At 50.5% G+C, this 26,860-nt stretch overlaps 1 protein-coding gene and 3 non-coding genes across 5 annotated transcripts; 3 read left to right on the top strand and 1 right to left on the bottom strand.

Moving 5' to 3' along the window:
• The first annotated feature begins 736 nt into the window (after nucleotides 1-736).
• Nucleotides 737-6,157, top strand: RPSA (ribosomal protein SA). Of its 2 annotated transcripts, XM_070051003.1 has the most exons (7): nucleotides 1,396-1,436; nucleotides 1,914-2,032; nucleotides 2,130-2,295; nucleotides 3,250-3,368; nucleotides 4,554-4,799; nucleotides 5,427-5,721; nucleotides 5,965-6,157. In XM_070051003.1, the coding sequence occupies exons 3-7, from the start codon at nucleotides 2,163-2,165 to the stop codon at nucleotides 6,057-6,059; spliced, it is 888 nt and encodes a 295-aa protein (XP_069907104.1). In that variant the 5' UTR covers nucleotides 1,396-1,436; nucleotides 1,914-2,032; nucleotides 2,130-2,162; the 3' UTR covers nucleotides 6,060-6,157. The 2 variants fall into 2 exon arrangements, with proteins under 2 accessions (XP_002713144.1, XP_069907104.1); XM_002713098.5 differs by lacking the exon at nucleotides 1,914-2,032 and having other exon boundaries at nucleotides 737-1,436.
• On the top strand, nucleotides 3,030-3,179 carry LOC127482557 (small nucleolar RNA SNORA62/SNORA6 family). Its single transcript, XR_007922057.1, has one exon. It is a non-coding gene; the product is annotated as a small nucleolar RNA SNORA62/SNORA6 family (small nucleolar RNA).
• On the top strand, nucleotides 4,865-5,018 carry LOC127482556 (small nucleolar RNA SNORA62/SNORA6 family). Its single transcript, XR_007922056.2, has one exon. It is a non-coding gene; the product is annotated as a small nucleolar RNA SNORA62/SNORA6 family (small nucleolar RNA).
• Nucleotides 6,158-14,922: 8,765 nt separating the features above from the next.
• On the bottom strand, nucleotides 14,923-17,425 carry LOC103349189 (uncharacterized). The gene is made up of 3 exons (XR_011379600.1): nucleotides 16,489-17,425; nucleotides 16,138-16,202; nucleotides 14,923-15,057 (listed from the first exon to the last, which is right to left on the bottom strand). It is a non-coding gene; the product is annotated as an uncharacterized protein (transcript).
• Nucleotides 17,426-26,860: the final 9,435 nt, after the last annotated feature.

Genomic DNA, 26,860 nt, shown 5'->3' with positions numbered 1-26,860 from the left:
GTCCCAGCCACTGTTTACAAACCAGCTCGCTGCTAACGCACCTGAGAAAGCAGTGGAAGATGGCCCAAGTCCTTGGGCCCCTGCCACCCACGTGGGAGACCTGGATGGAATTCCTGGCTCCAGGTGTCAGCTTGGCCCAGCCTTGGCTGTTGCAGCTATTTGGGGACTGAATCTCTCTCTCTGAGGTGCTGTCTTTTAAATAAATAAATCTTAAAAATCTAAACATAGTTACTCTACAATGTCCAGGGGGTCCTAAGTATTCCTGAGGCCCCATGGTGCACAGGGGAGGGGGCTGCTAAGACGGTTTGTAGGCGTCCAAAAAAAACTCCCCCGGAGTTCCTGCTGTCCATAGAAGCCAGCAAGTTGTTCTCGTTAGCTACCTCTCCGAGTCTTCCTTTGTGTTTGGAGGACCAAAATGTCTGCAGATCTTTTCAGCAGTTGCCAGGGAGAATTAACGGCGCCAAACCGATGGGGCTTACGCCTCTGCTGTGTCAGCTCCAGTAAAATGTAGTGGAGCTTTGTTTTGTTTCAATTTAAAAACCAAACCAGACCATGTTCCTCATAGATTTCAAAACTACCAAAAAATAGGGGGAGAGGGGAATCGCCCCGTTTCTCTCTTCTTACTTCAGTGGTTCGCAGCCTGGGTGCACATTATGTTATCTGGCAGCCATTTCTGAAAATAAGATTGTTTGGGGGTTGAGCAGGATAACCAACAATTTGGCTATTTGCAATTTTATTTTTACATTCGTCTTTTGAGTGCAGAGGGCTTCAAAAATTTTTTTATAATTGCCCCGATCCTGCAACTCTGTTTCGTATCACAGGACATAGTTTAATATTCTTAAATAGCTACACAGTATTGTACCGAACGGATTATATGCTTGCTGATATCCTGTTGATGAACTTTTAGCCCCTGGCAGAACGTACCATGCATACTACCTGTGTAGTCTTGTCCTTTTCGTTTTCTAGGAAAACTTGTACCTGACCTTCTAAAATCTGAATTATGAGCCGCTAAACCGTTCTCCAAAAAAAATGAAGGTAAGCTCTCAGCGTTTGTTTAAGGAACATGCAGGCCCATCGAATCCAACAAAACCTACCTACGCTACAGGTAAGCAGCGCTGGCTGGCTGGGGGGCAGCCCCGTGTCCTCGCTAGGAATTACGGCAGGACCTGCAGCCAGGCTATGCGCGCCCCACGTAACAACTTCCCTGGCCCCGCCCAGATCCGCCCATTGGCCACGCCCCCAGAGCCTGCGTCCGCGACGCACGCTCGCTTTCCGGAAAGAGAAGCCACATCCGGGCAACGCGCCCCTCCGGCTCCGCCTCTCTTCCGCTCGGCTTCCCTTGCCATTGGCTGTCGACGGAGTATATAATAACGTCATTTCCGGCTTCCTGTCCTTTCCGCGCTACCCGGCCAGGGGTCCATACGGCGTTGTTTTTGGTGAGCTCCTTTTTGGGTTTCCTGGCGCGTCCCAAGGCCACCAGAGCAAACTTTCCGCTGTGATAGGCGGCAGGGAAATGGAGCTGAGAGTCAGTCTGGCTGGATCGGTCTCCCACTTGGCGCGCTCCGGCTTCGGCGGGCGGCCCGGCCCGCACGTGGCCGGACGCCGACGGCCCCGGAGCGCTGCAGCCCAGGCTCTGGATCCGCCCACGGGTCGGTGGGCTGCCGAAAGCCGGCTGAGGCCCGGGCGCGGATTACATCAGCGACTCGAGCTAGTCGGCTTGCCCCTTGGCCCCTGCAGGTTAGGAGTTAGGGCTTTTGTGGGGTTTAGAGGAGAGCTGGCTGTGAGTGTGTGACACGGTTATTCCCAAGTGCCGCCGGCCGTCTGCTTGAATCCTGCCCGCAAACATGGCTGCGTTTCACCTGGGGTTACTGCCCTTTAAGTAACTCCTGCGTGCCTTCACTGTTGGATTTCAGTTCACTCGCCGCGACGTTGCGTTCTGTGGCTGTTGTGCCATTGCCACCGCTTGAGCAAGGTGCACTGCGTTTCTGTACTGCTGGGCACATAGCTGCTGTGCGGTGTCTCCGCTGTTTAGGTAGGCTGCTCTTAAACAGGAAGTTGAGGAGGTAGATGGACACGACTGCACTAAACCTGGATTGAAAAGAACTAGGCTGTTACTTTTCCCCCCACAGATTCCCGGCGTAACTTAAGGGGAAGCTGTCACAATGTCCGGAGCCCTTGATGTCCTGCAAATGAAGGAGGAGGACGTCCTCAAGTTCCTTGCAGCAGGAACCCACCTGGGTGGCACCAACCTTGACTTCCAGATGGAACAGTACATCTACAAAAGGAAGAGTGATGGTTAGTCAGTAGTGTGTAGTTCCAGATGTAGGTCGGAGCTCTGACCCTGCTCTCCGATGGGTAGTACTGGCTGAAGTAATTCTTGGTACTGGCCCTGCCTCCGAGGGCTGTCCGCTCAGTAGTACTGAACCTGGATCCCTAGGCTAGGAGCCTGCTTTTGAAGACGAGGCGCTCTGGTTAGCGGGAGGGCAGATCTCTGGGCTGTAATGAAGAGCATGGCAATTGCTGGGGTTGGGTCATGAAGGAGGTGAGAAGAATGGGTTCTGATAACTGGAAAGACAGGGACAGATGTTCCACCCATTGCAAGGGCCAGAGCTGGGCTGATGGAAGCCAGGAGCTTCTTCCAGGTCTCCTTTGTGGGTGGCAGGGGCCATCCGCTGCTTTCCCAGGCCATTAGCTGGGAGTGGGGTCAGAAGTGGAGCAGCTGGGACACCAGCTGGTATTCATGGGATGCTGGCGCTTCAGGCAGAGGCCTGACCTGCTATGCCCTAGAGCCGGCCCCCCAGGAAGAGTTTTAGGATGAATCTGATCAGACTAGATTATCAGGGGATCTTAGGAAGGATTAGCACAATTTTACTTTATTTGAAAGGATTACAGGGAGAGGCGAAGGCTCACTCCCCAGATGGCCACAGTGGTTGGAGCTGGATGGATCCGAAGCCAGGAGCTTCTGGGTCTGCTTCGTGGGTGGCAGGGGCCCAAGCACTTGGGCCGTCTTCCGCTGCTCTCCCGGGAGGCCCGCACACTGTTAAAGCTCAGAGTGGAGGCCAGTTCTGGCCAGTGACCTTCTGAGTGTCGGAGGTGTGCTACAGCAATGGCAGGATTTTCGCTAACACCAGTAGAGCTTGTCTCCATGACTGGAGTTGATAGTAGTCACTGCCACATACTCAGGTGTTGAGAATTCTGTCCATTTGTGCAGCTAGGTTGGAGTTAAAAAGTCTTCTGTCCCTCCCCTAGGCATCTACATCATCAATCTGAAGAGGACCTGGGAGAAGCTGCTGTTGGCGGCTCGTGCTATTGTGGCCATTGAAAACCCTGCTGATGTCAGTGTGATATCCTCCAGGAACACTGGCCAGGTGTGTGGGAGAGCCCTTGGCTGTTACAGAAACAAAGTTCGTAGATGTTTTGGAAATACATAGAAAAGTATAAGAAAATAATTTCACTGTTCAGAAAACTTAAGTTGGACTGAGCCCTGAGTGGTCAATATTTGGAACTTTAACACACATTTGGCATTTGTGCTAACAAAATTTTTAATGAAACACTAAATATCTCGAAACAACCTTTCATATGTCTTCCCAGGAATCATAATTTCTCATTAAAATGATGGAATGCTGGGACAAAGAGTAGATGTCAGCCACAGCATATTTCAGGCAGGTGTGAAGAGTGCTAATAACCACCTCAGCTCAGTTCTTTTTAAAGTAACCAAGTAAAACTTGTCTTTTTTCCACAGTTCTTTGTTCACAGTTCCTGTTTTCTGTTGAGAAAACTGACAACTGAAATTGATTTATAAGGTTCTTGTAAGGATTTCATAAACCCTTTGAGATGAAGTTTCCTGGGAACTTACTCCCCAGGGGCTGAGGATGACTGGGTTCCTGTAATCTGTATAGTAAAAAGATGTAATTGTAAAAATGTATCCAGGTGGGCTTGGAGGTGTGGTCAGGTGCTTGGGATACGCAGCCAGGGGAGCCTTGGTTTTGGAAGGGAAACTTTCTGGAAGAGGAAAAGTAGGGGGGGGGGCGGGGAGACAACTTGAACACAAATACAGGTGAGTTAAGGTGTCCAAGTCAAAGTAACCCGCCCACTTGGGGCCAGGAGGTGGGGGTGTTCCCAGGGTCCCAGTACTCAGGACACCATTCTGGGTGAATGCTGGTGAATTTGACGCTTTCATTGTTGAGGAAGGGGTGTTTGAGTTTGAGGGTTCCCTCTGCTGAGGTTGCTTTCTGTGATTAGAGAACTGGGGTCAGCTCGTGGAGAATGTACTTATTTGGAGGTAGAGTTACGGGCAGAGGGAAAGAGAAGGGTCTTCGTCTCCTGGTTCGTTCCCCTAGTGGCTGCAATGGCTGGAGCTGGGCTGGGCTGATAGGAGCCGGGAGATGCTTCAGGGTCTCCCATGTGGGTGCAGCGGTCCCTGTGCTTTCCGGGGCCAAAGCAGAGGGCGAGATTGGAAAAGGAGCAGTCGGGACATGACCTGGCACCCCTTTGGGATGGTGTCGCTGCAGGCACTGGCCCTGAGAATACTGACTTCGTTTCGTTCTTTACAGAGAGCTGTGCTGAAGTTTGCTGCTGCCACTGGAGCTACTCCCATTGCTGGCCGCTTCACACCTGGAACCTTCACTAACCAGATCCAGGCAGCTTTCCGGGAGCCACGGCTTCTGGTGGTTACCGACCCTCGGGCTGACCACCAGCCTCTCACGGAGGCATCTTACGTGAACCTGCCTACCATTGCTCTGTGCAACACAGACTCGCCTCTGCGCTACGTGGACATCGCCATCCCGTGCAACAACAAGGTAGCAATAGTGATCTAGAGGAGAATTTGCAAATAGAAGTGCTCGTAGAAGCAACTGAATGTTCCCGTGCACATTGTTAGAGCTTGGAGTTGGAGGCCACTGATGGGCCCATGAACTCGCAAGTGTAGGTAGTGTGCTACATGAGAGGCAAGTTTCTCGCTGACACCACAAGGGTCCCGGCCCAATGAGTGGAGTTGGATAGTGACACTTGCTACATGCCTCCCAGCTGTTAGAAATGAAAGCACTTAGAGGACATCCTGCGTGTTCCGCCTTTCTTCCTATTTCTTGCTCTACTTAGACCTCTGGCAGTGGCTTCTCAGTTTTCTGACCAACAGAGGCCTGCAATAAAATTCTAAAAAGGTGGGTTGTATATGAGTCAAGAGTTGGTCTAAAGGGGTTTGTTTGTTTTAATGCCAGTGCCCAGGGATGTTTGATTGGGGTAGAGTCCTGGCCGGTGATTTTTTTAATTGTCATGATTGCAATGCGCAGGTAAGGTTTATAGAACAATGTTTCTTGTTACAGTGGCTCAGAAGAGGTAACACCTCTATGGAAGGGTACCTAGATGATACAGGGGAGGGACATGTTAGCTGTGGCGAGGTGTCATTTGTTAATTTGATGTTCTTGCAGGGAGCCCATTCAGTGGGTCTGATGTGGTGGATGCTGGCCCGGGAGGTTCTGCGCATGCGTGGTACCATCTCCCGTGAACACCCCTGGGAGGTCATGCCTGATCTCTACTTCTACAGAGATCCTGAAGAGATTGAAAAAGAAGAGCAGGCCGCCGCTGAAAAAGCTGTGACCAAGGAGGAGTTTCAGGGTGAATGGACGGCCCCAGCGCCCGAGTTCACTGCTACTCAGCCCGAGGTTGCTGACTGGTCCGAAGGCGTGCAGGTGCCCTCTGTGCCTATTCAGCAGTTCCCCACTGGTACGTATCAAGGTGCAGATGGACCAGACTGATCTCAGGATCTTGTTCTAACTAGCATTGAGGTTTGAATCCTAATTAGTGTAGCTGCAAATCCCTTGGTAAGTTGAATATAGGTGCTTTGGGAAACTTGGTCTCTGTCCTTGGAAGTCTGTAGCTGATAGATTGCTGTTAGAGGTGGGGGGAGGGGAATGCTATTCTGGGGAGAGAGCTGATGGCTTAAAATTTCGCTGTTTTTCTTAACAGAGGACTGGAGTGCTCAGCCCGCCACTGAAGACTGGTCTGCAGCGCCCACTGCCCAGGCCACCGAGTGGGTGGGAACAACCACTGAGTGGTCTTAGGCTGCTTGTCACGGGCTCTCACGCAAACATGGAAATGAGGTTGACGGAAAATAAACATCAGTTTCTACAGACTGAATCTCTTTAATTCCTCGTTAAAACGCCTGGCGGTGTTTTTATGTCTGGATGTGCGGCGCCTCTGATAGATGAGCGGTTGCACGTACGTGGGTGGTCGTCCTGTTTGCGTTGGTGTGGGAGTACGTTGGGTGATTGGCAGCAGAGATTGCTGGAGTAAGTGGTGGGTGAGGGCTGGAAAGCTGGCAGCATTGGAGGGGGGCGGGGAGCTGGTCAGGTGGTGGGGAAGCTCACATTTGCTGGCACTTGGGGAGAATTTGTTAGTGGGTGTCATTCTGTCTGGAACCTGCCTGTCAGCCAGGTCTCATACAAACCCACCTTCCCTTCCGGTACCTTCCAGGCACTGCTGTTCCCCAGATTCCCAAACCTCCCCTTCCCTAGAATCCAAGGTTACAGGCAGGTATTCTCCCCTGGCAGAGTGGGAACCAGGATAACCTAGATTAGGGACTTTGCCATTTCCCACTTGGGTTTGACTTGCTCTGGGCCTCAACTTCACAGTCCATATAGTGTTCTCTGTCACTGTCCAACAGATGGTGGCCCAACCCAGAGCAAGCCAGTCAGGTCAGGTTACCTCTGGTCCCAGTGGCTGCCCCACAGCTGCAGGGCCAGGTCCCTCAAGCTGTGAGCCTGTTTAACCCCATGTTTTTTCGCCTGATGGTGTCCACCTGATGGGCCGCTCATCAGTGCCTTGCATGAAGGTGTCCATCTGCTCTAGGCACCAGGCGTTCTCCAATGGCAACGTCTTGGTTGGGCCTAGGCCCGAGTATTCTCCAGGAGTGCTGGGAGCCTCTCCTGGTGCGAACATGTTTCTAGACTGGGGCAGAAACTCCCTGCTCCTCACTCCTGATGTTGCAGTTGACCCGGCCCAAGTGAACCTTTTCCCAGACCTCTTCTTTCACAACGGAGCATTTCCTGAAAATAATTTCCTTGTTCAGCCTGTTGGAAACAGCTTGCTGTATTACTAAATGCCTTCATAGCTTTCAACTTGGGGTGGGGTGGGTGTGGTTTCCTCCTATAAATGTCGGAACTTTGGGAGTCCCACAAGGAACCAGTTTCCACTTCTCTCCTGAGTGTCTTGGGGGGCTCTTCATAGGATTCCAGGCGATAAACACAGTCTTCTGAGAAATCCCAAGTAAAAGTCCCATTGAGATTGGACTACCACAGAACCTAATATTTGGTAGATACTAATTTTGAGAAAGATTGAAGATTCTGTCTGACTTAATGAGCATTTAAATAGTTGGTGGTACATCCTGGCAGCCTGAGACTGCCAACAGGATCCCAGGAGCAGGCTCTTCAGTATCGTTCGGGGGCGCGTGAGCAGGCTGCCTGGGGAACTAGGGTGGTAAAGCTGCAGGCTCACGTGATGGTGTAAGGATGCAGTGTCCCCTTCCCAGAGGCGGACTGGGCTGGGCCATCGCATCACCCTTCAGACGGTGTGTTAATGTAGTGAAATAGATAGGAATTGGAAGTAGAACTGGAGGTGTGGGATAATGAAAGCTCTGGCCAATTCCTAGGGTGTGGCTCTGGGCAAGAGACTTGTCTCCAGACAAATTAGCCCCACCATCAAGGGGGTGACCATGAGGCTGTTGTGATTCAATAGACCATTGTACAGAGCAATTAGCCTGGCTCCAGGCATATGACAAAACACTATCACCTTCATTGTGTTTTGTTAGTATTTAATTCAGAAATTGTAAACATATCCACATTCTTGAAAACAATCAAGTTAAAGCCTTTGTAGCCGTGACACGGGTTATGAAAGGAGTAAGTGCCAGGAGCAGGGAAGGAGTAAGTGCCAGGAACAGGGAGCCTGCCGGCGGCCGCTGCTGCTTCAGCCCCTTGGTTGACTCCAGTGTTTTACTGCCTAAGTAGGCGCCTTCCAGTCATGAGTTTTAGTTTCCCTGTTTGTTTTTAAGCTTCCTGTTAATGCAATCAGCATGTCCTGTGTGACTCGTGTCTTTCCTTCAGTGTTGCCTGCACATGTTACCTTCTATATTGTGATATCAGCATACTGTAGTGGTAATGTGGGTTACAATTTTGGGGCATTACCAACATGGCCACTTTTTGAACATTTTTGATTCTGGTGCAAAGTTTACCTCCCTGTCGGGTTTAAACTTTTTTTTTTTAAGATAAAATAAATCTTGAAAGAGTTAGAGAGAGGTAGAGACAGACAGGTCCTCTATCTGCTGGTTCACTCCCCAGATGGCCGCAACAGCGGGAGCTGCGCTGATCCGAAGCCAGGAGCCTCCCCACACGGAGGTGCACGGGCCCAAGGACTTGGGCCATCCTCCACCACCATCCCAGGCCATAGCAGAGAGCCGATTGGAAGAGGAGCAGCCGGGACCAGAACCGGCACCCACATGGGATGCTGGCACTTCAGGCCAGGGCGTTAACCCGCTGCACCACAGTGCTGGCCCCAACCAGATAATGTCCTATGGTTTCACAATCCTGAAACCATACAAAACCACAATCCTTAGCACTTTTCCTCACTGTTCAGAACTGCTGCCTCAATAATCCAGAGTCTATCTCGAGTTTGACATCGAGCTTCCTGTGTTCCCGGCTCTCAGTCTGTCCCCGGCCCAGTGACACACCTACTTACTAAAACTATAAAATCTGTTTGGTTTTAGGTAGGCAAACTTCCCTGCTTTCCAGGTGAATCTTGGCTGTTACCAATCCTGCATTGTTTTTGTTTTTAAACCGACTCCTGATGGCTTAGTTCAGTCCCATTAGCAAGCCTTTTGGGATTCCATTGACCATATCATGGAGAGCAATACCATTCTCAACCCGTGAGCAACCTCTGTGTCTGTTCCCTTCTCATGTTTATGTCCTTCAGTAATGTTTTTAATCATGTAGGAATTTGATACATCCTTTGGTGAGCTCATTCACAGGTAATGTGCCCTTTTAAGCAAGACCCACGTTGTGAACAGCACAAACATCCAGTGGTAAATGTCACTATCTCCAGGGAGTTTCTGACCTGGTCTGAAGAATCCATATCTCTTCTGCAAGGCAGGAGGGCTGAGGTCGCTAAGTTCCATCCATGGCAAATCAAACCTACGTACAAGACATCCTATGCATTTAGAAGTCCCAGCCAGAATTCCCCAATTCTACTGCAAAGAAGATCAAGCAAAACAGAATTCAGAATTCCACAGATATTTCTCATAAAGCACTTAACTCAGGACCAAGCATTATTTTAAGCAGTGAGGACAGAGCAGTGACTTAAGGCAGAACTTGTGACCTTGTGGCAGTTACATTGTGATTGGAGAGGCAGGTAATATTTTCCATGGAAACAAGTGAAAATGATGGAACAGGAAGAAACCTCTTGTCTAAAGCAAGAATTGGTATAGAAAAGGGAGCCAACTGTAGAGAATCTAAAAGGAGCAAACAAACTCCCCCAGAGTGCAGCTGTAGTCCAGTCTCACCAAATGAAGCCTCATCAAGAGGTTCCGCCCTCCTGGGGAGCCGAGATTCATCGGAGGCCATGGGGTGCTTCCAGGGAAGTGCAACCCTCCATTGCAGCCCATGGGAAATCCACCTATGCATTTATCTCTTCCCTCCTTTAGATATTTCTGGAAGTGAGTTGGGAACAAGGAAGAAGACTATAATCAGGTAGACATCTACCCAGCTGTGAGCCCTTGCTGAAAGACATGGTGAAGGAGCACTCTCCCCCTTCTCTGGGTGGCTGGCTCAGCCCAAACTTGCGGTGCCAAGCGCACCCAGAACTGCCAGAGGTGTCCATCAGCACATCCCTAGGGGAAAGCGCTCTGCCCCTCCTCAGCTCCTGACCCCTGCATTTCCTCCCAGTGCCCAATGCTGACGCAGGAAGTTGTCTGCCCATTGTACCTGGCAGAAGAAAGCCACAGCCTTCCGCTGGTGAGAGCAGTCCTCCAGGCCATCATGGCCACACACAAGACTGCGCGTGCTTTCAGGCCTGCAGGAATGATGGGGCTGGGTTGACATTTGCTTCAAGATCCCTTATCGAGGTTGGCTTGATACTGCTGTACAGCATTTCATATAATTCTGTTAAATAGTTTCTACAAAACCATGTCTATTAATGCTCTTGGCAATTTAGACATGAAAATGTGATCGTCACAATTTAAAAATGAGCAGATTAAGACACTCGGGAAAAAAAGACACTGTTGGAAGTGGGTTTGAGGAACTAGAAAAATATATGAAGAAATTATAAGAACAGGGATAGTGCATAGAATATACAAAAGAGAATATAACTGAAAACAGATCTTTGTAAAAATTAAGAGCGGGAATGTGAGAGGGAGGAGGTGGAGGGGTTGGAACATGGGCGGGAGGGAGCGTTGGGGAGGAAGTGTCACTATGTTCCTAAATCTGTGTTTATGAAATGCATGAAACTTGTATAACTTAAATTTTTTAAAAGGTAAAAAAAAAAAAAGATACAGAGAAGGTAAACTTAGAGGTTCTACTAATATAATTGCATTCCAGAGGGAGAGGAGAGAGAATGGGCAAACAGTGTTATCTGTGGGGAAAAGAAGCCATCATAGAAGATGGCGCCGGCAGCGCCGAGTGACCAGGAAATGGCAGCAGGGAGCAGCCACAGAAGTACTCTGCCCAGCAACCAGCACCTACAGGCCAACTAAAGAAACGCCCTCTGAGCTGATTGGCTAGAACCCCTATATAAGCTGCTGCACTAACTAAAATGAGTTTGCGAGCTGCTCGCCACTAGCTTGCTTCTGCAAACTCCCCAGTGTCTGTGCCATGCTTCCGCACCGTCTTACCCCCAGCCACCACGGGAGAACCCAAACGAGACAGCAGTTATCAAAGAGATAACTTTGTGAATTCTCATGAATTCACAAATTACATGAAGATCAGTTTTGTTTTTTTTTTTTTTTTTTTTTTTTTTTTTTTTTGACAGGCAGAGTGGACAGTGAGAGAGACAGAAAGGTCTTCCTTTGCCGTTGGTTCACCCTCCAATGGCCGCTGCAGCCGGCGCGCTGCGGCCGGCGCACCGCGCTGATCCGATGGCAGGAGCCAGGTGCTTCTCCTGGTCTCCCATGGGGTGCAGGGTCCAAGGACTTGGGCCATCCTCCACTGCACTCCCTGGCCACAGCAGAGAGCTGGCCTGGAAGAGGGGCAACCGGGACAGAATCCGGCGCCCCGACCAGGACTAGAACCCGGTGTGCCGGCGCCACAAGGCGGAGGATTAGCCTAGTGAGCCGTGGTGCCGGCCATGAAGATCAGTTTTTAAAAACCCATCCTGGGGCCGGTGCTGTGGCACAGTAGGCTAAGCCTCCACCTGCAGTGCCCACATCCCATATGGGCGCTGGTTCATGTCCCGGCTGCTGCTCTTCAGACCCAGCTCTGTGGATTTCCTGGGAGATCCAGAAGAAGCTCCTGGCTTCTTTGGATTGGCCCAGCTCTGGCCATTTCGGCCATTTGGGGAGTGAACCAGCAGATGGAAGCCCTTTCTCTCTGTCTCTCCCTAAGTAAGTAAAATCTTTAGAAAAACATCCTTAGTTACGCTACTGAAGAATCATGGAAACATCAAAAACAAAAGTGTGATCAAAAGCGGCCAAGGCTGAGCCGGACAGAACCACCGTTCCGAATGAACAGTGACAGACAGCAGAATTGGAGGAGACAGGCCAAGGGGAAGCCCGGCTCTGTGGTCCAGAATTAGGACAAGAGGAAGTTTCCCAAAAACAAAGTGAATAGGGAAAAAGGAACGTGAGGCGGCAAGGAAGCTGTGGCCAAGAGTGCTAGCAGTGTGCCAGTGTCTACCTTCCCCCCTTCCAAAGTACGGAAGCCTTGGCTTTAGACTGAGCATGGGTCAAAAGCCATGTCTCTTGTTACACTGTGGGAAAATGTCAGGTTTTGGGGCCTGAATTACTTCGGAGGGTTGTCCGTAAGTTGACTAAATCTGTAAATCTGTGACGTTCGAGAAACAGTAGAAAAGATGCAGAATGACGTGTTGAATCTCTCTTGGCTGCTTTGGGAACTTCTGCGAGAGACAAGAACTCTAGCTAAATCTAGCCACCCTGCAAGCAGACGTGGAAGGATCCAGAATTTTGCTAAGGCAGGAACTTCCTGTGTCTGCTGTATGTTGAGCCGAGCACTCCCGAAGGCTCACCCCAGACGGGGACTGACTCTGAAGGAGGTTGTGCTTGCACTCTGGGAGGGCAGCATGCATTGAGGTGACGTTAAGAGGGTAAACGGGCTGGTTTCCCACTGCAAGAAAAAATCTTGTAAAATCAGATTATAGTACCAAGGATTTGGAAAAGGAACTCTGACACTGACTGGTGGGAGTTAAAGTGGATATATTTGGCATTATTTAGTAACGTAAACATCTATGTTATCCCTCTTGGTGGTAAACACCAAAGAGACCCATGCATGCCTGCTCTAGGGGGTGTGGACAGTCATGTTAATTAACAAACTGGAAATGGCTCAGGGTCCATCTATGATTGAATTACTGTCTTGTATTTATACCACAGAGGGCCAGCCAACAATGAAAATTAACAGTGCACAGTAATAGACAGTGACTTGCATGAATCTTACAAACCTAACTTTGGGTAAAAGAAGTGTAAAAGATTATTTCTAATATGTGATTCCATTTGTAAAGAGCCCAGCAACAGACAAAGGTAAGTTATACTCTTTGGAGATGTATTAGTTGGTGGCCAGCATGCCATAAATCAGTAACTGTCAAACTTCTGGGTAAAATAGGCAAAATAAAAACATCCAATAAAATATATACAATGAGCATAGGGGCTATGTGGAAGTTAGGGCATTCCTTTGTTAATGACAAACTTCAGAAAATAAGAATGCCTCTTATACCACATGCTCATTTTGCACATGACACTGTCACGACTCCATGGGTGTAACCTCTGTTTCCTTCCCTTTAACGCAGGTGAACTCTGTGACTCCCCCAGCGAGTGATGCTGTGATTTCCAAGGATGGAGCGCAGAGATGTCACCCCCTTCTCTCCGGACCACTTGGGATGCTGCTCTTGGTACTCAGCAGTCATCCAGTGTGGAAGCCTCCAGGCGCCCCCGGAGGACGAGGTCTGCACGGCCTAGCTGAACTCTCAGCCAGCAGGCAGCACTAACTTGGCAGCTGTGGGAGTGATCTGTACTGAAAGTGGATTGTCCAGTCTTGGCTTGAGTCCTCTCAGCTGACGTCACTGGAGCAGGTACAAGTCATTCCTGTCAAACTCTGCATGTTTGGAAGCAAAATAAATGACTGTTGTTGTTTTCATCAACTTAGCTTTAGGAGACTTTGTTACTGAGTGAGAGATAGCAGATACAATGAGAAATTCATACCAGCATTTTAACTAAAGTCAGAAGCAAGATACAGATGCCCAGTACTTTATATTATTGCAATAAACTTAGTAGGCAAAGTAATTACATAAGAGTAAATAACTATATACAAATATATATAGCCAACTGTCTTTTCCCCTATGAATTTACAATAAGCATTTCTATGGTATTATAGCTTTTATAACTGTGGGATATATTAATTACATAATAAGCTATTAGTGACTGTAAAAGAGTTTGTTTTCCTATTTTTAGTTACTTTTTATTTGAAAGAGTTACCGAGAGGGAGAGACAGAGAGATCGATCCTCCATCCACTGATTTACTTCCCAAATGGCCGCCAACATCTGGGGCTGGGCCAGGCCAAAGCCAGGAGCCTGGAACCCATCCAGGTCTCCTACGTGTGCCACAGGGGTTCAAACATTTGGGCCATCTTCCACTGCCTTCCTAGGCACATTAGCAGGGAGCTGGATTGGAAGTGCAGCAGCTGGGACTCTAACCAGCGCTCATATGGGATGCCAGCATTGCAGGTGGTATTTAAACCTGCTATGCCACAATGCTGGCCCCTCCTGTTTTTCATATTTTATAAAATTTCAGCTATTGTAAGCATAGCTATCGTGAGCATCCTTGAATCAAATAGCAGCGAACACTTTAGAGCAATGGCAGTGTTGGTAGAATTGACGTACAACTTCCTGGATTGATCACCAGCAGGGAAGTCCTGCTGTGCACACAGCCTCTGATTCAGGGTCAGTTGTGAAACCATCAGCTCATAGTTTCTAAAACTTGCTTACAGATTGGAAGTGATTTTCTAAGTCAGGAAACTCCTTTTAGACACGTCAGCCGTGGGTAATCACCAAAAACTCTGGGAAAGCTCCTTGCTAGTGTGCCTGGGAAGGCAGAAGGTGGCCCAAGTCCTTGGGCACCTGCCACCTAAGCGGGAGACCCAGCTGGAATTCTTGGCTCCTGGCTCCTGGTTCATGGCTGTGGCCTGAAGAGATCATCAGCAGATGGATGATCTCTCTTTCTCCCCTACTCTCTCTCCTTCCCTCTCTCTGTTGCACTTTCAAATACATTTTTAAAACTGAGAAATACATAATTGCTGGGTGATACAGCGGAAAAAAAAACTATTCATTTTTGGAGGGGAAATGACCCTGAGAAGGAGAAAGTTACTTGCAGCCTTTGTCCTTTTGTCAGTGCACCCCTGAGGCTAACACCTGGACAGAATGTGGTGGTCTTCCATCTTGAAGAACCAGAGGTAGTCTCAGGCAATACGGGATTAAAATCACCAGTAGCCCCACTGGCCCTCAGTGGCAGTGATCTCGAACAAGGAAGGAGATTCCTTTCCTGTCCGTATCCCCACACGTCCAGGATGGTATAGCCTGTGTGTTGAGGTGTGCAGACAGAGGACAGACTGTGCACGCATCAGGCACACAGGGCTTGCTTCCGTTCTTTCTCCTCTTGCTTCCCAGAAAACGGCAATAGGGTTCTCAGAGTTCACGTTCCATACCCCCAGATTCCCCTCTTTGAACTTGGGATTGTCTAGTGAAACTTAAGCAAGTTCCTGTCTGTGGATGATGGCCCCATAAACATTACTGAGCAGAGAGCCAGTTTCCTCTTGGCCTTCGAATGTCATGAAACTTTAAGATTCAGGTTATTGCTTGGAAAAAAAAAAAGCCATGGAAGAATTTAGCACACTCAAGTAGCCTTGGGGGATACTCAATATTAGAAGGAAAAAGGAGGTAGTAGCTGGTTGAAGCAACAGACAGCAAAGACTTCTTCCATTTGGGAACACATGCAGCCTTAGACTACCCAGGACAATGTAACGGTGGTCCCTAGTTAGCCACACCCTGTACCCATCATCCCAACGAGTCCCTCATACTTCTGTTTTTTTGCTTACTGTTATGCATTCATATGTAACTTGGATATTTTATATTTAGCATTTATCTATTTGAAGGGCAGATAATGAGAGAAAGAGAGAGAGAGAGAGAGAGATCTTTCATCTGCTGGTTCCATGAACCCAGAACTACTCCTAGGTCTCTCATGTAGTCTGCTTCCCCAGGCACTTGAGCAGGGAGCTGGGTCAGAGGTGGAAGAGCCGGGACTCGAACCAGTGCTCATGTGGGATGCTGGCATCACAGGTGGAGGCCTTAACCTGCTGCACCACAGCACTGACCCCGTAAACCTGTGTATTTTACTGTGTGCATTTAAGGAGCTGCCATATCCTACCTCAGGGGCGGCAGAGCCCAACGCGTCCATCAAAGCCTCTGGCAGAAAAGTTCTTAGTAAAAGGGGACACGCTGAGTTGTGAGCCAAGCCTACCCTGGACAAATGCTCCTCAGGAGCTGTGCTTTGAGGGTCGGGACATCTAGGTCTCTGCAACTCACGTCACCCGCCTGTGTCAGGTCCTGGAGGTCGGCCCGCCCTCATGCTCCAGCTGTAAGCACACAGCCCGTGGGGGGAGGCCTTGGCTGGGCAGCCCCTCGCTGGGTAAGGCAGAGGCAGGGAGCCCTAGGCTACCTTCTCTCCCAGGAGCTCACTAAGGCAGACAGCAAACGGGAGAATACGGGGGTGAGAGGTTGATTTTATTCCCCTTAGAACCCGAATCCTGGTTTCCCTCCCCGTCCTCAGGAAAGTCATTCCAGGGTCACTGCAGAGAGAGTCACCGTGCAATGGATTTCCTTCTCTTTAGTCCCCGAGTGCAGAGTCAAACGTGAGAGGGCCGTTCCTAGTACCTCACCTTGATGGTTCCGCCAAGCGTCATTTGGTGCCAAGGGCCTGGGGCAGGTTAGGGCACTGCAACAGCTGTGGATGAGGAAGGCAAACTGTTAAGACATCCTCCAGGACAGGGGGAGGCGCCAAGTGGAAGATTCTCCTATCACACTTGTAGCGAGTGCTGAGACTCCTGGGGTCCAGCATTTCCTACAGATCCCCCAGGCAATTCTGCCTCAGGGGACCTTGTGAAAGTGTTGGGAAAGGCTTCTTTAGAAACCCCACTGCGCCTCCTCCAAGTCTGGGTGTTCAGGATCAGGACAGACAGAGGCCGGGAAGGAGTAGGGCTCTGATACAAAGGTTTGAGTGTGGACCCTACCTCCTGCTATGCAGCCATCGACTTCACACCCACGGCACGGTGGAAGCTCGGGATTCTGCCAGGTGCCGCGCATCTCGGCTGGGTTTACAAGTCTGGGGTCAGGCAGCAGGTGTGTTGGGCTCTGGGTGACCCCGGATGGTCTCTCAGCTGGGTCTCTGTGGGTGCTGGACCACATCGTTTATCGGGATAGGCAGGGTTTGCTCATGTGTTGTCCGGGTTTCAGGGGCAACATGAAGCTGTCTCCCGCCCCCTTTTTGCGGCTGTCCCACTGGGCCTAGCAAATCACACGCCCACGCCCAGCATCCAGGTGCGAGGGTTTACCTAGGAGCGTGGATAGGGAAAGACAGGGCCAGCACCTTGCCCCAAGGCAGAAAGAAAAGACGAAAAGCAACGAATCCTAAAACAGAAGGGGAGCTCCTGATAGCGGGTGGGACTGGGGACTTCAGGGAGAAGGCCGGGCGAGGACCAAAGCCACCGGGAGCGCCCGACCTGAGCGCTGAGGGAGGCAGAGCGGCCAGAAGTCGGGGGCGTGCCGGGCCCCGATGCTCCCCAGCTTCTAAAACTGCAGCCTGTGCTCCAGCAGGTCGGGAAACAGCCACAGCGCGGCCGGGAACGGCGTCCACTCCTCCAGGCTGGCCTCGGTCGCCGCGGGGCCCCGGGGGACGAGTCGCGCCCCCTGCCGGCCGGCCGCGTCCAGGCACCGCACCGGCTCGGCTCCGGCCGCCTGCAGAGGCGCCGAGGCTAGGGGCTGCGCCCGGGCGCCCTCGCCCTGGCCCTCGCTCATCGGCGCAGACCTCCGTCACCCCTCGTCGGAACCGGCAAGAGCGCTGGCGACTGGAGTCCTCCGGGTCGCCTTCAGGTCCGGAGTCTCCCGGTCCCAGCGGTCCCGGGAGAGCCGCCCGGTGCGCGCGCGGTGACGTCGGCGACCCCCAGCCGTGCCCTGTCCACTCCCAACGGTCGCCAACCGCCTGCGAACGCGCCTTGTCCCCTCAGCACCCCTCCACGACCTCCCCGAGGTGCCCCTCGCCCCTGCTGGTGGAGGCCGGCGCTGGGAGGGCTGCCGAGGGGAGCGAGCGGGAGGTGGCTGAGGGCCACCAGGACGTGAAATCCTGGAGCAGAGCCTGGGACGGGAGGTGACCAGGCAGCTTGCACCAGTGACCCCCCAAAAGCACCGACGAGCTCAAGAGCCAGTTTGCTTCCGTAGCTTTGCTAACTGGGACAGTCCCGAGCTCAGTTGAGACACAGAGGGTTCCCGTGAGGTGCAGCGGGATTGAGGCTTTCAAACAAAATGGCAGGAAGGACTCAGAGAGCCTGGTGGTGGGGAGCCGACGCCAGGCAGGGGCGGTAGGGTCGGAAATTGTGCAAGGCGGCTGAAATGCGGCGAGCCAGGCACGACGGATCCCTCTCTGGGCCTGCTGGGTCTTGATCGCGTTCAATGGTTTCATCTTCATTTCTTGACCCCAAGTGGCTGCCGCAATCTTATCCCGGTCTATGAGTCTCTTAAGATTCACAAAAGGATTTCTGCTGTTTTTTTTTTTTTTTTTTTTTTTTTGAACAAATGCTCTTATCAAGCCAGAGAGAGGCAATGGTGTGGGGGTGGGGGGGTGGGGGTCGGGACTGAGTTCCCGAGGTTTCCAGGCCCTGATGAAAGGAGCTGGGATTACCATCACCTGTATATGTGTGTGTGATGGAGGAGGAGCCTTGGCCAGGTTCCCCCCTGGAAACAGTGGAAACCAATGTGGGGCTGGAAGTGGCCAGGAGAATGTGTAGGTCGACCCAGGGGGAAGCGATGATGTCCAGGGCTTAGGTGGTGGCCACTAGGGTAGAAAATCGTGGAATTAAGAAAAAAATTTTTTTGAAAGAGAGATTGGGACAAGGGGTTGGGGGGAGGAGAGGGAGAGAAAACTGCCATCTGCTGATTGACTCCGGTGCCTACAATGACCGGGCCTGGGAGCTGAGAACTGAATCTGGGTCTCCCACGGGGGTGGCAGGGACTCAGCTACTTGAAGTCATCAGCTGTTTTCTCGCAGGGTCTGCATTGGCCGGAGGCTGGAAGTGGGAGCCGGTACGAGGAGTGAACTCAGGCCTTCCAGCATGGGACGTGGGCAGATCAGATGCCTGCCTCATGGCCTTTTTTTTTCTATAAAAAAGAACATAACTCCCAGAGCATTCAGGACAGTGGGCTCAGGGCTCTAAAGATGTGGGCCGAGGGTGAAGGTAGCTGAGTTTAGCTGGTGGCATTGCCCCTGCCCCTGAGATGGGAGCACAGGAACAAGGGGAGGCAAAAGGACTGGGGGAAAGGAGCATCAGGCTCGATCCTGGAGGTGTTGAGTTTGTGAAGAGAGATGGCCTGGGCCTGTACCAAATTCATGAGGTGTCCACTGTGTGGACCTGAGGTCGAGAGGTGGCAGCATGAGACAGAATGAGACAGGCTAGGTTTGTCAACATGCAAGGAGTCTTCAAAACGTTCATGGGAAACACATGGTTGGAAGAAACTGTACATGCATTTCAGATTTTTTTGCACCAAAATAAACTCATACCAATTGTGATAACATGTCTAAACAGGATCTAGTTTGAGGCACTATGAAGGCAGCATCAGACATCAATTTGAAAACAGCCCTTATAATAGCAACATGAATTCTGCTGAAATTGAAAAAAAAAAAAACATTGAATCTATGGTCAGTTTTGGGTAGAAGAATGGCAAAATGATTGATGCATTACAGAAGGTTTATAGGGGGTGATATCCCGAAGGAATCAGCAGTATACAAACGGATAACTCATTTTAAGAAGGGGCAAGATAGTGTTAAAGCCTTCTGTGGTAGACCATCCGCATAAATTTTCCAAGGGGAAAATCTTGATTCTGTGAAGAGTTCTCACAGTTCACAGCATAAATAGCCAACGCCATAGACATCTTAGTTGGTTCTGTTTATAAACAATTGATTGAAAAAGTGGAGCAAATTCTGTGCTTGATGGGTGCCAAAACTGTTGTGGCCAGATTAGCTGAAGACAAGAGCAGTGCTTTCAATGGGGATCTTTTTTTAAAGGTCCATTTATTTATTTGAGAGGCAGAGTTACAGAGGGAGAGGGAGAGGCAGAGAGAGGTCTTCCCTTCGCTGCTGCACTCCCCAGATGGCCACAACAGCCAGAGCTGGGCCAGTTTGAAGCCAGGAGCCTGGAGCTTCTTTCAGGTCTCTCATGTGGGTATAGGGGCCCAAACTTGGGCCATTTCCACTGCCTTCTCAGGCCATTAGCAGAGAGCTAGATTGGAGGAAGAACTGCTGGGACATAAAGCATAGCCCATATGTGATGTCGGCGCTGCAGGTAAAGGTTTAGCCTACTATGCCACAGTGCTGGCCCCTCAATGGAGATTTTAAATAAGTGGGATCAAGGGCCTAAAGTATTTCTTCCAGGAATTGCAATAGTAGGCAAAATGTGACTTTCCCTAAAGACAGAGCAATCCAAGCAATAGCTACCAAGAGGTAGAAGTGGTCCTGTCCAAGCAAAAGTGGACCCACCATTGGTCAAAAGCAAAGGTCACAGCAATAGGTTTTTTTTTTTTTTTTTTTTTTTAAGATTTATTTACTTGAAAGACAGTGATTGAGAGAGAGGAACAGACAGATCTTCCATCTGTTGATTTGCTCCCCAAATTCCTACAACAGCTGGGGCTGGGCCAGGCCAAAGTCAGGAAGCCAGAAAGTCCATCTGGAACTCCCAAGTCGTGGCAGAAACTCAAGTACTTGGGCCATGATCTGCTGACTCTCAGGTGCATTAGCAGGAAGCTGGATCCGAAGTGGGATTGCCAGGACTTGATCCAGGCACTCGTGCGTGGGATGCAGGTGTCCCAAGTGACAACTTAACCTACCTGTCCCACAATGACAGTCACGCCAACCCCCCACCCCCCCCCGACTGATGCTTGAGGCATTTTACTTGTTGACTTTCTGGAAGGCTAAAGATCGGTACCATCTGCTTCTGAGAGTGTTTTGAGAAAATTAGCCCGTTAGATGAAAAATGCCTGGCCGGGCTTGGTTGGCGCGTGCTACACGTACCGTGTGACAATGCTCCTGCCCGTTCCTCTCATCAAACGGGCAATTTCCCGAGAGTTTCAATCGGAAATCACTAGGCATCCACCTTACAGTTCTGATTTAGTTCCTTCTGACTTTTCATTTCCTAATTTTAAAAAATCTTTAGAGGTAAATTTTGTTGTCCCATTTGTGCATGCAAACTCTCCTTAAGTTCTACTGTTTCTGGGGGCCCCAAGCAGGGCCCCAGGTGTCACATAGAAAGTGCTACTTGGGGCAGGCAGAGCCTGGAAGGGTGACAGATCCCCCACCCCCACCCCAAGTCCGCCTGCCAGATGTGGTTAGTAAGGTGGGACAGCAGCAGAGCTGAGGCCGGGAAGTGGCTCGTCCTTTTCCTCCTCTGTGCTAGGTTCTATGAACAGGCATGGCCCCGCCTCACTCCCAGGTACCCTCTCCCAGGCCACCTGCCCCATCGCTACCCAGCTTGGCCAGCTCCGAATCCAGGCCTGAATGGACAGGCTCAAGAGGGGGCTTGGGACTTTTCTTTCTACTGTATTTTGATTTACTTGGCTTTAAAAAGACACATCATGCTTTCAGAGTCCATTTTCCTGCAATGATTGGCTAACACTGTGAGCTTCCTTAAGGTTTGCTTTTACTGTCTGGAATTGAAAACTGGAGCTAAAAGTTGGCGACGCTGCCATCCTCTCCACTGGGATTTTGCTGACCACTGCAAAAGGCTGGGGTTTTTAAAACTCTCCAGACAGGGCAAAGAAAGGGAAACAGGGTGATCTGCATGGTGCTCACAGTGCTGGAACCTTCCTCCTGCGCTTCCCCAAGCAGGCCTTGCGTGCCAGCTCACTCTCCAGCTGTGCTCCTAAGTCAGGAAAACCTTCAGGCCGAGCTGATAATGAGAGGTGTCCCCCCCACCCCCCACCAAACTGTCTTCTGTCCTCTGCTCGCTTAGAGGCAGCAGCTGCCAGGCCCCGGGGTCCTTTCTCAAGCCTTAAGGTTTCTAGGTGGGGAAGAGACCCCTGCCCCTCCCCACTGCACCCGTCCCCACCCATGCTCCCAGGGCTGAGGCTTCAATTCCTGTTTCCCTCTGTTGGGAGGTGTTTAGCTCTAGGGGGTGGGTAGGAGTCTTGATCAAACCAGAGCCCCTTCTGCAGGAAGGCCAGATGATATTCCTGGGATGCTGACTTCCTGCTCTGAGGCTCCAGGCTGTGGGGAAGGGCTGGGAGGGGGGCTGGAAGGGGGGCTGGATCCCCTTGCTCGGGGAGACACTCTTGGGAAATCTCAGCAGGGTGGGGCGCTCTGATAGTCTCCCTGTACCGCCTGTGGCTGCTCTTGATCCCTAGCCCCACCTAAGTCCTCCCCCTAGCTGCTGTTTCCCATGTGACATTCTAGATTGTTCCTGTCCCACCCAAGAAGCCCCCTCCCGGCCCTGGCTGGGGAGTTAGTGCAAAGGGCATGATGCCGGGCAGCACAGGAAGTAAAGGAAGTTCTAGAAGATGGCTGATGTGGTGCTCTCATCACGTGTGTCAGTGAGAGGCGGTGCAGATGGTGACCGCTCGGGAGGACGCAGAGGGGCACCTGTTCCTCTCAGCTGGGGCACTGATCCCGATGGCCCGGAAGGCCCGGTGTGGAGGGTGGTGGCAGGGGTTGATGGGGCACTGACCCGGAAGGCCTGGTGTGGAGGGTGGTGGCAGGGGTTGAAGGGGCACTGACCCGGAAGGCCCGGTGTGGAGGGTGGTGGCAGGGGTTGAAGGGGCACTGACCCGGAAGGCCCGGTGTGGAGGGTGGTGGCAGGGGTTGATGGGGCACTGACCCGGAAGGCCCGGTGTGGAGGGTGGTAGCAGGGGTTGATGAGAAGTGTGGGGGCCTCAGCTCCAGCCCCAGCCAGGCTGGCAGCTTGTGTGGAATGAGGAGCTAATGGGCCCAGTGTTGGCATCTTGAGGACAGGCAGGATCCCGGATCTTCCTCTGGGGCTCATGGTAGAAGCAGCAGGTGTGTTGGGGAAGGTGTCTACCTGGGAGGGCTGGAGATACGTCTTTAGTTCCCCCATTTACCCACAGAACACCTGCAGAGATGATGGAGAAGCAAGTGCATCTCCCAGGCCTCCGTGCGTAGGGCTGGAGGGCTCCCCAGGGATCTCCCTGTGTCACAGCACGAGGAAGATCTCCCTGACGCTTCAGAAAGCCTCTCGGGCCAAGAGCTGGCCAATCTCCAGGCAGCAGGAGATTTCTGGGGCAAATTCACTGAATTGCAAAGATCTAAGAAGGCCAGTCCATATACCTTTGTTACTTCGTAGTACATGGTATATGCTGATGTAGTTCAAGTATATATATTGTTACCAGTTGTGGAGGGGAGCACAGTGCAAGCAGCCAGTCTTCTCGTGGGTTCTTTTCCTCAGCTTAGTGTAGAAATAAAAAGCCGGGAACCACTTTGCAAAGAGGCAGACATTTTTATTTGACAGAAAAGAAACTTTTATTTGATTGGCAAGCGACAGATAAAATCTGGTTTGAGAGGAGAGCAGGCGGAGTGACCAAGCAGGACACTGGCTTTGAGGAAATGTTTAAGGCATTACTATCTGTTCATTGAGTCATCCTACTTGGGGCACCCATTGGATGGGGGGGTTTCACATATGTGTACATATACATATGTATATGTTTGGCTTGGAGCTCATGGAAATAGCAGGGGTCTCCTGGAGACGGCCTGTCTCCTTAGGGACTCAGCACCCTCTGCCAGCTCTGGGTGAAAGATTGCACCCAACCTGGAGGTGTGATTTAAAGCCGCAAGGCTACGCGTGCAGCACAAGAAGCTATATCAGTGGGGCAGATGCCACTCGGTCTGGGGACAGGCTTTCTAGCCACAGCCGACAGCTTGCTTGTGAAGGACATTCTACCCATGTCTGAGGGGCCCACTGCCCCCCAGCCCCACTGGATGGCCTCATACGCACACACACACATTTGATATATGTTTATATATTAACACAATTTCCTGAAATAATACTGTGTGAACTGTTCTCTGGTATTTCCTGTCTCCTTGAGGTTACAGAGTTCTCATTTTCTTTTAAAGATTTATTTTATTTATTTGAAAGAATTAGAGAGAGAGGTAGAGATAGAAGTCTTCCATCCGCTAGTGCATTCTCCAAATGGCCGCAGCAGCCAAAGATGTGCAGATCCAAAGCCAGGAGCTTCTTCTGAGTCTCCCATGTGGGTGCAGGGGCCCAAGGACTTGGACCATCTTTCACTGCTTTCCTAGGCCATAGCAGAGAGCTGGATCAGAAGTGGAGCAGCCGGGACACAATCTGGCACCCATCTGGGATGCCGGCACTGCATACTGAGGCTTTAACCCACTGTGCCACAGAGCTGGCCCCAAAGTTCTCATTCTTAATAAGTTTGGTTGACTTAATTGTTTGGCCACCTAAGAAGTACATCCCTTTGAAATATAAGTTGTTTAAATTTTCTTGTTTTTTTTTTTTTTAATTTACTGAGATGTAATTCATATACCATATAATTTATCATCTGGAGTGTACAATATAATGGTTGTTAGCCATCTCTGCAATCACTTTCAGAATCCGTTCCTCACCCTCAAAGCAATGCTGGGGTCAGTAGCAGCGATTCCCTGTACCCACATCTGGTTCCCAGCTCTCGACAGCCCTTAACTGACTTTTGATCTCTCTGGATTGCCGAAATGAGTCATGCAACACATGGTCCTGTGCAGACTGCCCTCTCCTGCCTACTGCTTCGAGGCTCATCCATTCTGGAGCGTTTGTCAGCACTTTATTCTTTTTTATGGCTGAACAGCATTTCACTGCATGGATATACTTACTATATTTCAAAGTCTGTTTATCAGCTCATGGATATTTGGGTGGGTTCTTCTTTTCTGGGTCTTGTGAACGATGCTGCTATGAATATTCACTTGCAAGTGTTCGTGTGGGCGTCTCTGCCTTTCTTTGGCAGATGTGCCTAGGAGTCGAATTGCTAGATCATTGGTAACTCTGGAACTATCAGACTGTTTTCCAAATGGCTGCACCATTTTACCTTCCCATCAGCATATACCGTATGCATACACCAGCAGTAGAGGAGGGTCTGACTTTTCCACACTCTCACCAATCTTTTTGTCCATCTTTTATTTAAAAAATGAACTTCTCTGAGAGGCTGAGAGACAGAGATCTTCCATCTGCCAGTTTACTCCCCAACCAGGGCTGGGCCAGGCTCAAGCTGGGGTCTGAGAACTCCGTGCAGGTCTCTGACGTTATTGGTAGGGACCCAGTTCTGGGAATCGTCACCTGCTGTCTCCCAGGGTACGCATTAGTTGGGAGCTGCAATGGGGGGCTGAGGCCAGGCACTCCAGAAGGGGATGCAGACATCCCAAACAGCGTGTAAGTCCTCCACCAGGCACCTAACCCAGCATGTTTTTGACAGATCCTGGCACACATATGTTTTCTCCTAAGTTTTTCTTTTAGATAAAAAAATATTTATTTGCAAAGCAGAGTGATAGGGGAAGTGGGGAAGGAGAGCAAGCGAGCGGGACAGAGAGAGAGAGAGAGAGAGAGAGATCTCGTCCATCTGCTGATTCACTCTCCAAATGCCTGCATCCACCAGGCCTGGGCCAGGCTGAAGTCCGGAGCCTGGAGCTCCATCTAGTTCTCCCACATAGGCAGAAGGAACCTAAGTACTTGGACCATCATCTGCTGCCTTCCCAGGTGTGTTAGCAAGGTGCTGGATCAGAAGCAGAGGAGGTGGAAGTAGAATTGGCTCTCTGAGATGGGATGTGGGTGTCCCAAGCAGTGGCTTAGCCCACTGCATCACAACGCCTGCTTCTAATAGGAAGATTTGTGCTAAGGAATTGGCCCATGTGGAGGTGCAGATCTAAACTCTGCAGGTTTACCAGGATGGAGACCTAGGGAAGAGTTGAGATCCAGCTGCAATGGTAGGGTGAAGTTCTTTTCTCTTTGCCCAGAAACTTTTTTTTTTTAAGCATTTGTGTGTTTATTTGAAAGGCAGAGTTAGAGAGGCAGAGGCAGAGGCAGAGAGAGAAGTCTTCCACCTGCTGGTTCACTCCCCAGATGGCTGCAATGGCTGGAGTTGTGCTGATCTGAAGCCAAGAGCCTGAGTTTCTTCCGGTTCTCCCACATGAGTGCAGGGGCCCAAGGACTTGGGCCATCTTCTTCTGCTTTCTCAGGCCATAGCTGAGAGTTGGATCAGAAGTGGAGCACCTGGGACTCGAACTGGCACCCATATGGGATACTGGCACTGCAGGCAGCAGCTTTACCTGCTATGCCACAGCGCTGGCCCCCCGGACAGCAACTTTGAAACGGTTTCTAGCAACAGATCTTTTGCAAAGATGTAAAGAGTGTATCCCCCAGCTGGGAGCAGAGATTAATGAAGTCAAAAGTACTCCTCTCACTTTCTTTTCCACCTAGACGACAGCACACATGCTAGCTAACTACAGCAGAGTCACACAGGAACAACTCTATCTTTGCTGCTGGAGGAGTGGGGATGGAGTGGCTCTTCCGCCTTCACCCTTTGAATGCTCGAAGGTTTCTGTGCTCCGTCGCCTGCTGGTCCCCTCATCTTCCCTCCTCCCTTTCTTTCTCTCCCTGAAGTTTCCTCCCGTTACACTTGTACTGACAGAAATCCTAGCTGTGTTTATGTTCTACACATTTTCAAAAGTCACACTTGTACGTCTTCCACAAGTACTTTTGGACCTCAGCAAAGTGGCTTTCAAAGTCTTTAGGTTTAATTGAAAAAACTGTAGGGACTAAGAGCTCTTAATTTCAATTACAGTGCCTCTGCCAGTCAGACTTGGTTCCATGCATGAGAATGAGATTCTTGTTTGATTGATGTGTGGGTCAGTCTCTGTGCTTCAGTTTCCTCATTTGTGGAAGGATAACAGTAGGGTTCTCTGTCTCATGGGGTTCTTAGGAGGTCAACTGAGGGAATCCAAATTGCACTTATAGCAGAGTAAGTGGCATTTAGTTAAAACTCTAACTTTACCTTCAAAAATTTTATTTGAGAGAGAGAGATCTCCCATGTGCTGATTCACTCCCCAGATGACCTTGATAGCTGGGCCGGGCCAAAATCAAGAGCCTGGAACTCAATCCACGTCTCCCTTGTGGGTGGTGGGGACCCAAGTATTTGAGTCATCACCTGTCTTCTGGGGTGTATATCAGCAGAAGCTGAAATTGGAGGTGGAGCGAAGACTCAAACCGAGGTGCTCCCAGGCACTCTGATATGGGATATGGGCATCTTAACGTGCGGCCAAATGCCTGGCCCAAGACTTCACCGGTGGGCGTGAACTTCAAATGCAGTCCCTATCTGACATATTTTTCCCAGTTTTTCTTTTTT

This window comes from Oryctolagus cuniculus, chromosome 10 (genome assembly GCF_964237555.1).
Source record: "Oryctolagus cuniculus chromosome 10, mOryCun1.1, whole genome shotgun sequence".
Classification (NCBI taxonomy): domain Eukaryota; kingdom Metazoa; phylum Chordata; class Mammalia; order Lagomorpha; family Leporidae; genus Oryctolagus; species Oryctolagus cuniculus.
This window is presented reverse-complemented; position numbering and strand designations above follow the sequence as displayed.

Bases quoted from the DNA above. Each gene is read 5' to 3' on its own strand.
- RPSA (XM_002713098.5), top strand. From the start codon at position 2,163: ATGTCCGGAGCCCTTGATGTCCTGCAAATGAAGGAGGAGGACGTCCTC. The intron at 2,296-3,249 runs GTTAGTCAGTAG...TCCCTCCCCTAG, and splicing joins CTACAAAAGGAAGAGTGATG to GCATCTACATCATCAATCTG. The intron at 3,369-4,553 runs GTGTGTGGGAGA...CGTTCTTTACAG, and splicing joins CCTCCAGGAACACTGGCCAG to AGAGCTGTGCTGAAGTTTGC.